This window comes from Bombus affinis, chromosome 6 (genome assembly GCF_024516045.1).
Source record: "Bombus affinis isolate iyBomAffi1 chromosome 6, iyBomAffi1.2, whole genome shotgun sequence".
NCBI classification, from domain to species: domain Eukaryota; kingdom Metazoa; phylum Arthropoda; class Insecta; order Hymenoptera; family Apidae; genus Bombus; species Bombus affinis.
Window position 1 is genome coordinate 2,492,474 of NC_066349.1, and position 16,276 is coordinate 2,508,749.

At 46.7% G+C, this 16,276-nt stretch overlaps 1 protein-coding gene across 1 annotated transcript in view; it reads left to right on the forward strand.

Annotated features, from left to right (window-relative positions):
• Window positions 1-710: 710 nt before the first annotated feature.
• LOC126917136 (single Ig IL-1-related receptor-like) overlaps window positions 711-16,276 on the forward strand; it is a 125,679-nt gene continuing 110,113 nt past the window's right edge. Inside the window, exon 1 of the mRNA XM_050723685.1 lies at window positions 711-1,709. Within this exon, the coding sequence (XP_050579642.1) occupies window positions 1,492-1,709 (218 nt within the window). The 5' untranslated portion in view covers window positions 711-1,491. The remainder of the gene's footprint in view (window positions 1,710-16,276) is intronic.

Genomic DNA, 16,276 nt, shown 5'->3' on the forward strand with positions numbered 1-16,276 from the left:
ATTCTTTGGTTACTTGTTTGTACGCGTGTACAGTTGCACCCGCTATTCGAACTGTTTTACTTTTGAGCGTCGAATAAAAGCAAAGCAAATAACGCGAATGTCTCGCTCAAACGTATCCTCCTAGTTTCCCACACGTCTTCTTTGTGGAATTTTATCGTCACGAGTAACAAGAAAACAATAATGGAATGTAAAGTACAACGCTTTTTCTTCTTACCTTGGAAATGTGTTCAATAATTTGTGGATGCGTCATTTTCCTTCTAATCTAATCGTCAGTATATCTGCTTCGACTAAATAGATTAGCAACGCGAAAATAAATCTACCGAACGTTATGTTAAATCGATCCTGAAAAGCGAGTTTTGTAAGAGATGTATCGATTTATCGATTGCTTCAGAGAACAGCGTCCTCTGTTTCCCACGGACATATTTCAATTAAACGAAGAATCGATGAATTGAAGCTGTTCGTGTTTAAATGTGTCATAACATTCGTATAGCATGTACGTAGTCTTGAAAACTACTGAAACACATATAGAAAAAAAAAGTATGGGCTGTACCTTTTTGGGAGAAACACAACGGGCGGTTACACGCGACCGTAGCACAGTCGGATAGTCGGTGTCCCGTCGAGGATGGCCGAAGAGAGCCGGATTGAACCGAACGGGCACGAGGCAACAGGCGGCTCGTTTTAAACCCGTGGCCCGTGGCCTACGGGGAGTTTTCAAAGCAGTGGGCTGGCAGTAAGCCGTCGGCTTTCACAGCGCGTGTTTCGCTGGTGTGTTGTATATCGGTTGCTGAACGTAGGTTGTGTTACGATCGTTCTTCTAGATTTCGATATTCAACGTTTTTCCTCTTTTAGGATACAGCACGCGATACGATTTTCGATTTGTTACGATTTCTGAGTGCAGTCTCGTGATAGGTGTTGTTGATGTAGCATCGAGACGTTTGACGTAACGTTGTTGAATCTTGTAATACTTTACGAGAAACATTCGCGAGGTAAAGAGTATATACGCGTTGGTTGAAATTATCGGTAATCGCGCGGGGTTGAAAGGTACGGATTAGCTGTACAATCGGCGTGGGACTTTGTCGAAAATAGAGCTGGTGTAAAGAGGAATGGTTTTCACGGAAAGTGACTGAATGGTTGAACGATTTATCGGCTAAGAAGAAAAAGAGCGCGCGGCGAAAACCATTTGAAACCACTCAGTAAACACACAGTCTTCTCGAGTAGACGAAAGTTTATGTTTGACGACAAATATCAAACGAATCGGTTAAGATCGCCAGCGCGTGCTTAGTGACGGGAGTCGTTGTATTTATCTTTGGACGTTAACGGTGCTGAAGTGAAAGATATCGGTTTTCTTTTGGGGAAAAGTCTGCTGTGAACCGTTGGGACTTAATTTTCACCCTGGAAACTCGGTCATGGCGGTTCTCGGATTCGAAAATCACGAAATCTGAAACGTTTTCCCGGCTTCCTGGTAAATTGGTTTTTCGTCGAGATCTGAAGATGACGACACCGGTCGAGCGGGGACTGCTTGTCTTTTCGCTCCTCATTGCGATCTGTCAGGGCAACGAACTTAAGGACTACTGTTCTAAGCACAAATTCGACAATTTACCACCCGGTGGCCTCAGGTTTACGAAGGAGGTCGTGACAACAGAGTACGCGAACATCGGAGCGTTCAAAGCGCTTCACTGTTGTCTACGAGGATACAGGAGTATCGAATGGTGAGTGTCGCTTTATTATCCTAATGTTAAGATTAAGAAGATGGTGTTAAAATAATGTTAATAAAATTTGAAAATTTTGAAAAGAAAGAGCACCGCGTATGTAGATTTGTCAGAGGGATTGTAACCGATGAAAACACTTGCCGCGCGTGCAATCTCGAGCGAAGGTTAAACGATGTGTCTGGTCAAGTTGATTTGAGTCGTAATTAACGCATAGGTTACTCGGCCTATTTTCATTTTCAAGCTTAACGTAGCTTCGCGTCGATGAGATACGAGAAACACATAAATCGTAGTCCCGCCGACGGAAGAAGCGTAACGAAATATCCCATGATTTTACTTGGATGTCCTGGCTGTTCTGAGTCACGCTCTTAGGATTTGAACGACATTCTCGACATTCGCGTAGGCTGATGCAATTTCTTGCCACTTTTTTTTATCAAACTCGACGAATACCTGGAAGTGTGTCCACTGTTCGCTCTCACTGATTTACTACATTTACGGAATACATATATGCATATTCTTTTTTTTTTGTTTAAACCATCATCAGAGCATTACGTTAAACCGGTTATTAGTCTGTCATAGAATACGCTCGATTTAAAACAAACATCGTCTTTGACAAAGTACACATCGGCTGAACAGAGAAACACGAAGTGGACTTGGTAAATGGTTTCCGAATAAACATTGGGAAGTTGGAGAGTCGCGTTACTCTGTCCGCTAAAATGGCGTATGGTTTGTCAAAAGCGTAACAGGTTTCCAGTGGAAAGAATATTCGCGTTGGAGATAATCGTAAAAAGGAGAGCGAAGAAGCGATCGGTTATTGGAATTGCTGGGGACGCGGCGTGGTGCGGCGTTGTGCGGCGTGGTACGGTGTGGCAACGAGGCAAGCGAGTCACGTCACGTCACCCGGTAATAACGTTTCTGCGAAGCGCTTGTTTATTCCACGATAAATCTAGAAACACGGTACGAAGTACGAGATGAAAATCGCTGTAGGGGGTCGCAGTTTGAGACGCGTTCGGCTGTCCCCTTCGTAACCGCAAGGCGAGCTAACAAAGACACGGTTCCGAGAAGAGACCTTCGAGGGGTCGACCGGCCGATTTGCCGAATCCCTTCCGCACCGGGAACTTTATTATTCCTGGGACAAAGTGGGATTTTAGCTCGGCTATTGTGCGCTGCGCGCGCGTTCTCGGTATACTCCTCCAGGTGTCAAACGGTATAGTTGTTGCACGTATTCACTGGTCTCTGCTGCTCTCGACAAGGAGAGGTTGTCGCGTCTGGTTCTCGAAAAGTCCGAGGGTTAACGGACGTGTGGCCATGCTCCCGCTCCCGCTCTCTGTCCACACCTGTTACGTCTCTATCGAGCGTGTCCATCTAAAGCATGCCGCTTCCCGACGATGAACACGCACGAAATTATGCGGATGTTCGTTCGCAGGTCGCCCAACTTTCTCTCTCTTTCTCCGATCCTTCCATCGATTCTGTCTAATCGATTCCAACGGGCCGTCGTCCTGTCTATTGTCTATCCTGGTCGATATCGTTTTTACGGATAATTCTCACGCGCATAACTTGAAGTACGTAGCCCTTCGATTTTTTACATTTCATTTCGTATGCTGCGGTGATTCTTGTCTGCGGTAGTTAAACGTCGGAAAATCTGATTACCAGTCCTTTCGCGTTCTCCGAAATACCGATTCTTAGATCGACGTGTTCGATGTGTATCTGCTGAACGTTTCTGTAACTATGTACCTGTGCTGCTTTGCCTACCAGGCTTCCGCCATCTTGAATGCACGAGTATGCAAGCGAACGTTTCGCGACGGACAAAACATCGCGGGTACGAATCGAAAATGACGCGCGACACCACCGATGCTTTCATTTGTATGATAATTTCGGCGAAAATATTAGAAACCACTGCATCGTCGTTTTTCTCTCGATTCTTCTTTACGCTTGGCATACTTGCAAACGAGCATTTCTTTCGGGTGTGTTTGCAGAGTACAAGGTCGAAAAAATCGGCGTACGAGACGGCCATTTTGAAAAAAACAACTGTTCGTAGCCGTAATAGGCGAGAGAGAAAGAGAGAGGAGAAAGAAAGATAGCCAAGATTCCACTCCTTTTCCTGGACTCCGACGTTTTTTCCGCTTTTTGCTTTTCCCCGTAAGCGATTTTCTCCCTTTCTTCTTCCGGCGCGTATCGCGTCGATGACGATTCCGAGAAAGAGGAACACGAGGGTTCGTATAGAACAAGGGGCGAAATCGTCGATGCGTAAATGTCCGACCGATGCTTTTTATTAGCGGTCGAATTCATCCGCGGAACAAAGGATACGCGGAAGGCATAAATTAAACACCTCTCCTCTTAGTTCAGTGGCGATAGATCTGCGTTTCATCGTTCTTTTACATCTTAAATTTCCGTTTGTCCCCGTTACAGAATTGCAGGGAATTCGAACGAAACAGCAACGATTTATGCATTTGTAGAATTTCATAGCAGTCATCTCCATTCTTCAAAAGTGAAACGCGTCTATCGATATGACGTTTCATCTTTCTGCCTCTCGGCTATTTACATATACGTTTGCACGAAATTATTTTCATCGTTCACGAGAAAGTGCCGGTATATTAGTATAAAATGTTGCATTGCAAACAATTTAGACTCGCGAGGATGTAGCGGCGTTATCAATGTTGTATTGTATAGAGCGTATAGGGCTTCGCGGCGCGCACACGCTCCACAGACGAACGTAAAGAACAAAGGATGAAATTCAAGCGAAATCGTTGATGCGCAAATGTTCTCGGTTGAATGTCCTCGATGCGCGTTTCACCGGTAGAAAGTGGCGTTGTAACTAGTGGCAACATCCGGCTACGTCTAACCGCGAAGGCGAACTCCTGAAACGTGGCCGCGTTATATTTCATATTTTATCTCGATCTGATGAGCAATTCGCGAGGAAGATGGTGCGACTGACCATGCGATTCGCGCATCTCGCGTCCCGAACCAGTGGCGATCGTCGACAAAAAACTGGAAACTACGTGCAACGCGGCGCGTCGTTCGAACCACTGACTGGCACGACGCGCGTGTCGCCACCTTAATGCGCCACGTTTCTCATCAAACGAAGCCAATTTCATGCATATACGTATCCGTCGAGTCGTCGGCGAGTCGTGCGGAGGACTATCATCAGAGATGGTTTATTTGAATTTATGCTTGAAATATTCGGCGAACCGAGACAGTGCGCGAAAAAGTCGGCTTAACGGACATTACGAACGACCCTTGCGCGCTGGTCCAGGCAAATTCGATTTTTCCACTACGGTCTCGACGCGCTGCGACGAAATTTCAACAACGGTAATTGCCGGTTGGTGGCGTCCGCGAATTTTCGAGTATCGCCGAGCGACGGGTAACGACAGTGGTAACGTGTACCGCTGCGAGCGGAGACGAGCAACGTAACGAAAAGTCATCCACTCTATGGTCGTAAGCGTGTTTTTTTACCGGTGGTCGTTTCGTTCCGTTCGAATGGCACGCATACAGTTACCATGTATCCGAATAATGACGATAGCGTGCGGAACGCGAACGAGGACCGGTCGCGAGTGGCACCGGGGATACGCTTCCGATGTAACGGAAGTCGGTAATCGTTTTGCGGAAAGTCGTTTCCCAATTGTCAGAGACGTCTCCTTTTCGTGTGTTTTTCATCGTCACGCGATAGTTTGCGTGCATTATGTTTCAGCCGAGGCGCGTTTCCTTTCGATTGTTATAGCTATTCTTCGTATAGTAACGTTTCGAGAGTTTGTAATCGTGACCATGGACAGGATGTTGCCCTGTCTTTCCTTTCATGCGTTAGCGTTGAAACTTTCCTCCTCGTCGTTATTTGCGAATCCGGATCGAAGCTCGTAGCTAGAATTTTTCCAAGATTCGTAAGAGAAGGTGGCAAAGTGATGGTTGAGAGGTTGAAACGTGAAAAGGAAGGGCGACGAGAGGGAAGGATAGAAAAGAAATCGCAATTGCACGGACGTCGCATCCTGGGGAAAGTTGGAGGGCACGTATACGCGTCTGCGTTAGCTCGGAGGGCCTCGGGACTCGGATAATGACAAGCCAGAGAAACAGAACTGTAATTTCACATCGGCAAAGGGACGCGCCATTCTTGCTGGCTTCTCTCGACTCTGCTCCTTCACGGAATTCGTTAAGACGATTTTCGAAGAGCGAGTATGTAATTCCTAGTATGGGACTGGTCGAAGCATAGCACCAAATTGACGACTGGCCAGTCTCTGCTGATTACGGTTCTCGAGCAACATTGAATACAAACACGAATAGCTCGATGATTTTTTTGCTTGGTTCGGACTCCAGTCGACGACCACGGGACCAACGGACTCGTCCTTTCTTCCGTTCCGTTGCGTTCATCGCAACCGGCGAACGCTGTCGATCGTACACACAGCAGTTACTTTCCTATACCGTTCGTTGAAAAGAATTGGAGAAAGAGACGGCAATTGTTCGCGTTTGACAAATTCGCGGAGGAAATTGTTCGTCGACGTGGAAACGGCGCGTCGAGTATTTCCTCGGATTTTCGACGACGCTGGAAGCGAAGCCTAAATTTCACGGTAGCAGAACGCGGAAAAAGTTTTTCGATCTAGAAACCGTAGCTTCGTCTATCCGCTTCGTTTCCCGTGGCGGTTTTTCTCAAAGTTTGAAAAGCGCGAGTCGAGTGGAGAGCGCAGAACGGAGGAGCGAAGTGGCAGGCGACGAGAGGAGACGAATCGAGACGAGGGTGAATTTCCTCTTCTCTTCCCTTCTCTTCTCCTGTCTCGGTTTCGTGTAATACGATCCGAGTGCATCGTGGCACGTGAACGCCGTGGCAATGCGATTGAATTTAAGGAAAGGCAAAAGATGCAGCAGCGCCAGTGTACGGTTGTGGGTGCCGAGAAAGGGGATCTTTCGAGCAGTGGCCGCAGTCTCCAGGCGTTATCGATGCAAATGCAACGGGTTGCATTTCGCAGTGGAAGGTATACGCTGCAAGGCCGTCTCTATCTTCAGCAACGTTGCCGAGAGAAAAAGTTTTCCTCTGTTCGAGAACCCGTTTCCTTTTCGCTCGTTCGTCCGTTCGCTCATTCGCTCGAGGTCACGAGAACGTTTTCCGTCGAATTCGATTGCGCGAAACTCTGCGGTCGGTCGAACAATAGGAAATCGTTGCGAAACGTCGCCAGATCTTATCGCGGCACTTTTTAGTGGGAAAGCAGCGCGGACCGCTGCTTGCGAAACACTCGTTGCGGTTTCCTGAAAAATTTATATCATTGCGAAAAGCATAGGCACGGCCGCGCGAATCAGCGAATCGTAGCGTCACGTTGCGCCAATTTTAGTAGGTAGGTACGCGCGGTTACGCGATTCGCATAGTCGGCATCGAGCGGAGGCCTCGAAACGGAAGATTTCGTGGAATTATTTTTCTTCACCTTGGCGCACATCCGTCGCAATTTACGGCCGCATTGCGTCTCCGTTACGGGGAAAAGAACGTCAAAAGTTACTGCGCGGCTTCTCGGAAAGCATAGACAAGAGCCCCCGTAGCCTCGAATTTCATTCTCGGTCAGCTTGCTCGTTCGACCATCCGAGAATCGCGTTACACCGCGCGAGACCGATTAAACGAAGCGGCTCGCTTTAACACGCTTCTCGATTAACGGGACACGAAGGTGTCCTACTATGTGTCGTTATTATGCCTTTGCGTGTACGTAGAAATACCAGACCGGGAAAGTTTATACCGGAAGCTGCCGTGGTTTTATTTGCTGTACAAATACGAGACGGTTGTTTGGAGAACGCGTTACACGCGCCACAGTTTTTTCCAACGGCTTTTCAAATTTTCGATAAATCGCGTGGCTGGCTGGCAACGACGAACGAGCATCGATAACGCGTCCCAACATTCCTCTACAACATTTCGTAACCCGAGGCTCATTGTATTTTTATCTTCGCGTCCAACTGTCTCTCCTCTCGCTTAGATGCCGAGATACCTACTATATTTACCGGTTGCGTGACCCGCGCTGACTCGTTACGTTGCACAAATTTCTATCCAATAACATCATTTCCAAGCTACAGTATAATCGTTGGTTTTTCCAACCGCACGTCGCATCGTTGGTGCACCTGCGCCAATCATTCTCGCGAATCAGCAATTCTTTTTTCTTCTCTTTGCTTTTTACCAGTCGGCGTTTATCCTTGCAAGTAAAAGGCTAATTTTTTGCTTCCTTTCCTTGCTTTAATTTACCACTCGATGAGTAGAAATTAGCGTTCGACTATCGAGAGTTTGATTTTCCTCGAGTCTTAGGAAAGCTTGGACGAGCAAGTTCGAAAGTGGCACAACGATAAACAGAAGCGAGTCAGTCGAACCGTCGTCGTTTTGCTCGGAGTTCGGGAAGAACGCGTTCTCATTTGGACGGAAAATTCGGAAATTCAGCGACAGCGGAGAAACCGTGAGAAAGTGTCCCATGGCGCGGCCATCGCGTATAATAATACTCGACACAGAGGTACGAATACGCGATGGCAAGCTAAACGTGTACATTAGACGAGAGCCTAGTCGCGCTCAACGGAGCTGCAAGAACGTGTAGGAGAACGGGAAGGTAAAAACGCGAAAGAGAAGCGCTTTCGTCATTCGCCGAGGTCGTACCTTTCCCGCGACTCGCTTCTACCGATCGACACTGCCGATTTCTCGTCGTTTGCCATTCTTTCTTGGAAGAAACTCGCGAAATCCAAGCTGCGGATCGATCGTGTATCGCGAAACGCCACGTTGTAAAATAAATCCGTCAGGGCTACGGTTGGTCGCCAGTTTCCTTGTTTCCATGGCTTGTTGTTGCTTCCGATCGGTCATCGGTGTTTCTCATCCTGAGATGTAATCGCGAACACGTTGAAGCGAGATAGAAGCGATTTGCAACTGAAAGGTGGAACGCGAACGTTCATCCGTGAGGTTGCAGAAAAAAACGAAAGAGAATGGTTTGAAAAAAGCAAACGAGAGATGGTTTTGTCGAAAGTAAATGGTTCGGGGTATTTGGTTAGGGCCTCGATATGGAAAGCGTCGCGACGTAACGACGGATATCCATCGGTGCAAATATTTGAGGGAATCTCGTTTATTTTTCTACCGATACTTCCCTGTTTGCGTTCGCGAGAATCACGAGTCACGAGTTTGGATTCACCGTTACTCGAAGCAAAACACTCGGCGGATGCGTCACGCTTTGCTAATTACCTACCGACCACGAACGAGAACACCTGGAACGAACAATTTTCAGGAAAAATCCTATTCGCGCGGCACCGTTAAAAAGCAACGGAACAAACAATCCAATGTTTTCCTTACTAATTTCGTCATTGTTCCAACGAATAGCAGACGCCGCGCACTCGTTGCGATTTTAGCGAAAATTTGTTTTTTTCCCCTTTTTTTATCCGAGATTTTCCAGCGTTGTAAACCCTCTTCCTCCGTTAGCCTCATCGATCGGAAAATTCGTTAAGGCGATATAAATCCGGCCTCGATGAAATCGCCTCGTATTCCGCGTTTGGATTGCGTTTAATGACTGTTGGCTGAATACGTTCGAGCTTTTCGAAATCGGATATCACGCCGTATCATTCCATTGATCAAAAATATCGTCACCTAGAAACGGTCTACGTAGCGTCACAGAACTCGCGGCTTTTGAAAAATCACGTTCGGTCGTTGATAAAGCGGCTTTGCCAAATAGATTTCGAGAATCGTTGTTAATAAGTAGACCGGTGATGGATCGCTCCTAAACCACATCGCTTAATTCGAAGCTACACGGCGTCCATATTTACATATCGACTGAAAATGTATATTTGCCGATGGCACGACGGCGTGGTGACGCTGGCAGGGAAATGCGACCGGCTGCGGATGCAATTTGCATGTGGAATGTTTTCACGGGGATCAATGGACGAGAGAGGGAGAGAGAGAGAGAGAGAGAGAGAGAGAATTTTTGAAGAAGCCGATAATATACCTCTTCCTCGGGAGCTGCGACTACCCGATCTTATGGATTCGAACTCGTGACAATCGCGCGCTCGCGGACCATTTTGCCTTCGATACGACGTCGTTCCGGTATCGTCTCGACGGGCGTAAAGTGTCCGGTCCTCGAATACGACTGGGAAGCAGAGGAACGACAAAAGGAAACGAGAGAAGGAATGGAAAGGGAAAAGGGGAGAAGCGCGTGTGCGAGATGCCTTGCATGTTCCATGAATGTTACCGTTTACACGGGAATACATCTGTAGACAGGAACGCAGGTGCAACTTGCAGGAGGGAGACATGTGGAGTCGCTGGTCGAACCACTTTCTTCCTTATACACGCGATAAATTTTCATCTCGCTCGGGCCCTCGACGTCTGGTCGCCTCTTCCTCCTCTTTTTTCTATTCCTTCACCCGGGTCTCTCGCTCTCTTCTTTGTGGGTCCTGTGTTTCCTAACGCAACTTCTTCGCTGCTCGGTTTCTCCTCGTATTCCACCATCCAGTTGCTTTCTCTTGCCGACCGACGAAAATCGCGGTGAAGTTTCGCTCGCGATGTAAGAATTGCTATCGCGTGTGTTTAGAAAGAAAGATCGCGTCGCGATCATTTTGCACGGCCGACCTTTTCAAAGAGTATCGCTTTAGAAGTTTATTTCAGTTACTTATTTACTCATTCCGCATACGGAAGAGAATTCACATTATGGTAGAAATAATCAATGTGCAAATACGTAAAGAAAGTTCATTAACAGCAAGAATAGGTACAAAGAAAAAGATAAGAAAAACAGGTACGAAGATCGAAAGAAATAAAACTGTTCTTGTTGAGGTTGGCTGATAGAAGAACGAGTGGGTGAATTTATAATAGAAAAATATATTAAAATAAATAAAGGTATAAGTATAAATATAAGAATATGCTGATCCAGATCCTCGCTCTTGCAGCGTTACAATACGATGGAAGAAGCTACGATAGCGAGCAGGTTCATATATTTATAGCAAAGGACATTACCAAAAAGATAAGCTTGTAGCTGTAGCTGAAGGCTGCAAGAAACAGCAATAGAAATCTACTTATATCTCTTTTGTTTCTACACCCTGTAATCCAAAATATAATTTATATTCAAGGGCACAATAATATGACGTCTCCTTATTTCGAATATTTTTGTTTCGCTAAATTCTATTCTCTTCGTAACAGCGGTCTCCAGGTCGCGGATGTACAAAAGTAGAGATGTAAAGTTTCTCTTGAAGTAATTATTTCAATAGTTCTGTTCAAGTATTACAAGATTTTGTAAATTTCCCATCTGTATGTTTCGACGATGCCAGGAGAAAAAGCTCAAAGCGTTATGTGAGACATCTGAAATCTTGTTAACTGTATCCGAGCTACAGGAATTTGAATTATTTGCGTAGAAGAAATATAGCTACATAATCCGGCAGACAACATGGAACCGGTTGATTGCGACGCGTCGACCGAGCTATACACACATATACATACATACATCGAAGCTATGCGCATTACGCATAGCTGTTAGTGCGAAATCTATAAATAGTTGGAGCGCATAGCGATCGGCGCGAACTGACGTTAGTTATTCACGTCTTTTGCCTGTCGAGTGCCAGACGCGATCGATTTTTCCCTCCCGAGTCCATTCGTTTCTTTTTCATGATTGTGAAAGTAAACATCGCTGACCGAGATTCCGCTCCGGTCCTGGCAGTCGATTCGCGTTAGGCTGCTTTCACACGGAGATACGCGTTTCGTAGTACACGTGCCGCGAGCTGCGTACCGTGCCAATATCGTCGTTCGTTTTCACGTTTCGCTTTCATAGGGAAAATGTGTTGCCAAGATACAGGATATCGGTGCTGTGTGTCGCGAGACTCGTCCTGCGAACGCTTTCATCGGTGCATATATATTTTCAATATCTTGGTGTGAGGGCTTCCTTAGTTTCATTTTAGTCGCGGAATTGGTGCGTCGTCCGCGAATAGTCCAGACAGATGATATCAGTTTTGGTAAAGGGAAATCAAAGTTGGAGGTAATGGAGGATGGAAACGCGACGAGCGCGGGGAGAGAGAGAGAGAGAGAGAGAGAGAGAGAGAGAATAGTCGGTCCGTTTGCGTGAGTCATCCTTCGTTTCACTCTGTCCATTGTTTCCACGATGCGATTCCTCGAACTCGTTTATGTAAATTTTCTTCGTTCCAAGAGGCGGAGTTGGCGTGGTAGATTGTTACTCTAATTAGCATCGAGTTTCGATATTGGGAGGGTGGGGTCGACAGTTTGTCGAGTTTTCCCAACTCCCGTCTAAATTGCGCCGATGCGATCACAAAAGTGTGTGGCGGTCGTATTTGCAGGAATTCAGCGAAAGTTACTTGTTGACTTTTTTCGAGTTATCGATGACGCGAGAGTAACGGCATAATTCGATCCGTAAAACACCTCCAGTTTGCCATTTCGTTCGGCAAGAGAAAACAAGTTCCTTTGCGACCGCGCCAACCATTTCCTACGTTCTGCTTACTTTACCGCTTGGCCAAATTTCATACCGAAGTGGCCGCCGCGTACTAATTCGCGTTCTCGTTAATGCAACTTCCTTTTTAACTAAGGCGTTTCTCGATAATTAAACGACGTCCCGCGGTAAAACGATGTTTCCTTGCTCGGTGGTCGCTTTTGGATCGTCGCGATCGACGACCGTTTAGGAAATGAAAGCTACCTTGGTTGAGACGATGCGAGGGAAGGATAACGAGAGCAGACGTATTTCGTTGAAGCGGATGCGTGGAAGGGGTGAGCCGATCGAACGAAACTGCTAAATTCCATCGCCCGTTTAACCGGCGTTCGAGGTCCATAGTTAATCGGTACTTTGAATTTGAACGGGTGCACGCAGATGGGATCGAGAAAAAGGGAAGGCAAGCCGGAATTTGGAAATTCCAGGCAGTCTGGAGTTTGGAATCTTGTCCGGGTTCAAACAGGAGAGAGCAGGGTCCGGATCTAATCAGAGTTCGGAACAGTTACGGATGCAGGGTAGCTCGTGCAAATCGTCCGTAGCACGTAAATAGTTGGGATCTACGGAGAGCTTCGCATTCTTCCGGTTTCCTGGCCGGAACACCGTTGCTCCTCGTTCTCGTATATCGGAACCACCTTTCGACCAAACGTGGTTCAAAAGTTGCAAATTCTCAAGTCCCATTTTCCTATTGCTTCGATGCGAATGGAGCGAAGACGACGATCGTCGAACGTCGATCGAGGTTCTCCCTCCGCTGCTTCTTGTCTCTTTGGTTAAATTCTACGTCGGTAATCGGATTTGTTTATTTGATTGATCCGGTGGCAAAGGGTTGCTGTGCATCGAATTCGGGCAAGACAGTTTGCCTATGGCGTTATTGTTGCTAACGTTGCAACGTGCATAACGTTGTTACGAAAACCTATCTAGCATTTCGCTAGAGCATGCACGTTTCAGCGGAGTCAAGAGACCTTATTCGCGTTCCGAGTTTACGTTCAGAAGCGAAACTCGGTCAGAAGAGTTTCCCTGTTCGCGGAACGTGGCGTGCTTTCGATATTCTGTTTCCAGAAAGTACACCTTCCGTGGAATCATTAAGTGAAAAAGTTGAAAAGTACCTCGCCAGAATTTTCTCGCTGACTTTCCAGATATACCAGCGATGCTTTTAAAAAATAAAATCGGCCGAGCGAGCCGATTTCCAAGCGTCGAACGTCGAGAACCGGCAATGTGGAAGAAAACGACGCGAGGTGAATTAGGCAGCTATCTCGGAGAAAGCTCAGCTAATTAGGCGGAAGTCTGTCGAGATTTATGGCGGTCGTTCATGTCCGAAAACGGTGTTACATAAATGTAGCGTAAAAGCAACCGTGGTTACTGTATGTGGAAAGGATATCCTTGCCGATGCGACTGCACGCGCCCCGATTATGTATTAGGTTGACAACTAAGTGACTGCGGATTTTGTGATTACCACTTAATGACAAACTCCGCAATCACTTAGTTGCCAACCAAATAGCTCGTTTTCGATGAAAGCGCGCTACGTTGGTCGGGTTAAAGCGGGTGAAAAGCAGCGATTCAAAGGGTCATTAGCTGCGGAGAGTTTGCCGGTTCTTCGAGAACTCGCGGGAAACCTGCTGAAACATCGAGATATAGTCGCGACCGAGCGAAACAATAAAACGATCTCGGCGACGCTTCACGTGGAGTCCGGTTGTAGTCTCGCGTGACAAGCCACGAACTCCGAGGTAAATGGCCTTTCGGCTGCCTTCCGAGGAGCAGGAAAGTCTTTATCGCGATGTTTGAAAGCAGTTGCGAGAAAATGTGGCTTCCGCGCCGAACGATCCCTCGTTCCAGCGATTTATTAACGCGCCGCCGTCTTCTACTAGAAAACCCATCGTCCTCGAAATTCGAACAGCAAGCAGAGGACTATTCATGCTACAGTGATTTCGAGTCGCGTGTTTTACTCGCGTTTACGATGTAGTCCAACTCCTGTCTCGCAACTCTTAACCCGGACGCAAACAATTCGATATCCTAAACGGTTGCCCGTGTCAGTTTGCTGGTCGGTACTTGCAGAATCCATTTCACTCTCGGTTCGTAGCAAATGGATATCGGTCGATGGTCTATGATTGAAATTCCAAGGTACGACTGGTTTAGGTACGATACGAGTTTGGTTCTGGTATATCCGCGCGGTGGGATGATCGCGCAACTTGCTTTCCGGAAACTTGAAACCATCGAGCAATTTCTCGAGTTTCAGGATGCCTTTGCGACGGTTCGGGAATTTGTATATTACATGCGTATAGACGCGTATACGTCGACGAAAGAGATACTTTCGAAATTATGGTTGATTCGATTATTCGATCGGAATTCGATCGGAATATATTCGATGGTGTGACGGAAAGGCAAGCGCCGTGGTGTTGCGTCTTTCGTGACTAGATCGCGTGTATCAACGACAATAAAAGATCTCGCCATGCCTATGTAATATAAATATATCGTTAACCTAGATTGATAGAGGACGAGGGTCACGAGCGTCAGCCTTTTTACACCGAATAGTTGAGCGTCGAAAAGGCTGACACGAATGCGAATTGGGTCTCCGCTGTTGCGATTACGCACTGACCGACGCTGACGAATCATCGATCGCGCGAATGGAATGCCGTACGCTCGAGTAAACAAAGTGAACGACGATCTTGGCAGAGAGTCTTTTCGAGCGGCCGCGTATGAAACTCGCGGGAGTCACCGTCTCGAAATGTCAGATTGTTAAGGGGGAAAGTATAAAACTGCCACGGTGAATGAACGCGAGTAAACGATTCGTGGAAACTCGAGTAGCACGCGATCACAGGCTACACGTAGTTCGACTATCCAAAGGTTGATTACGCGTGCACTTGCGCGTGCCTCGCTGTTTCTCCAAGTTCGCTACTCGGTCGAGAAGAGAAATCCGTCAAGTCGGTGAAATTCTTGGCGATTGGATAACTCGCAACGAGCGATTCAACGCACGCGCCAATTTATCGTGTAAAAATGGAATTTTATATCGTTATCGTGCGATAGACGCGAATATTTACGAACAAAAGATAAACGTTGATCGTTGAAAGGCGTGTACGGTCGAATGAACAAAAGAACGTGGCTATTGGAAACAGAGATCGGCTGGAAGACGAGAAGCGGAGGTGGAACGACGTTCATTTTCATGCGCCGAAACGCTCGTCGGGCGATTCTGCGTTGTGCGCGGACAAAGGAGATCGCGATTATGCACTCGTCACGTACTCTCTCCTCCGTACTTGTCTCGGAATGATAAATTCGCCAGCCATTGTCCCGTACCAGGAATCGCATCTTTTTCCGCGAACCCCTCAAAGGCACCGAATCAAGGTGTTGGCTGATCGAAATGATTAATAGTCCTTTAGGCGACCGAACATTTCACGGAAAGAAGCGAGATTTTCAACGTCTTTCTCCCTCTCTTCGATCGAACGCGGAACACTGGCCTATTTCCGACTTGGGCCATCGTCTCCAAAAACCATTATACTCAGTAGTCGACAGTTGAGATACGGAAAAGAAACGCGGCGACGTTACATACACACTTACTTCCAATCAGTTACCGATCAGTTACCAGACCAAATATAGTAAATGTGGGTGTATGTGTGATTCCTTGGGAAAGCCGAGGCGAGAAGAGTCAAGCTGTACAAATGTGACGACACGCGAACAATAAAAATTTCTTTTCAAGCTATCGTACTCTGGTTGGGATTCGTCTTGAGTACTGCTCCGTTATCTGGTTGCCGCGCACTACTGTTACCTCGCTAACAATTTCGAACATATACAACATAGTTACTTACGCCTAAGTGCTCGTGTTTCAGGCTGTTACGTGTCTCCTGTTGAACTTAACGCATATCTTGTTCGTACAATTTTCTCAGCTAAAAATAGTACGTCGTGATTGCTGCATGAGTAAGAGACCGTGTCTAATAGAGGGCCAAGATATCGGAAAATTGAAACGCGACATGATTTCAGGACTATTCGCATCTCCTGTTCAACGCGAATATTCTCATATCTTAACCCTTTGCGAACGAACGAGCGTCGCTGAGGACGGGAGGTATTGGCAGTTGAGAAAATATACACGTCGAATGTTTGCGTTATTCACTGTCGAGGCTTGTATTATTTTCATCAATATTTAGTTCATCGTCATTGTCACTATTACTAGAAATATTGAAA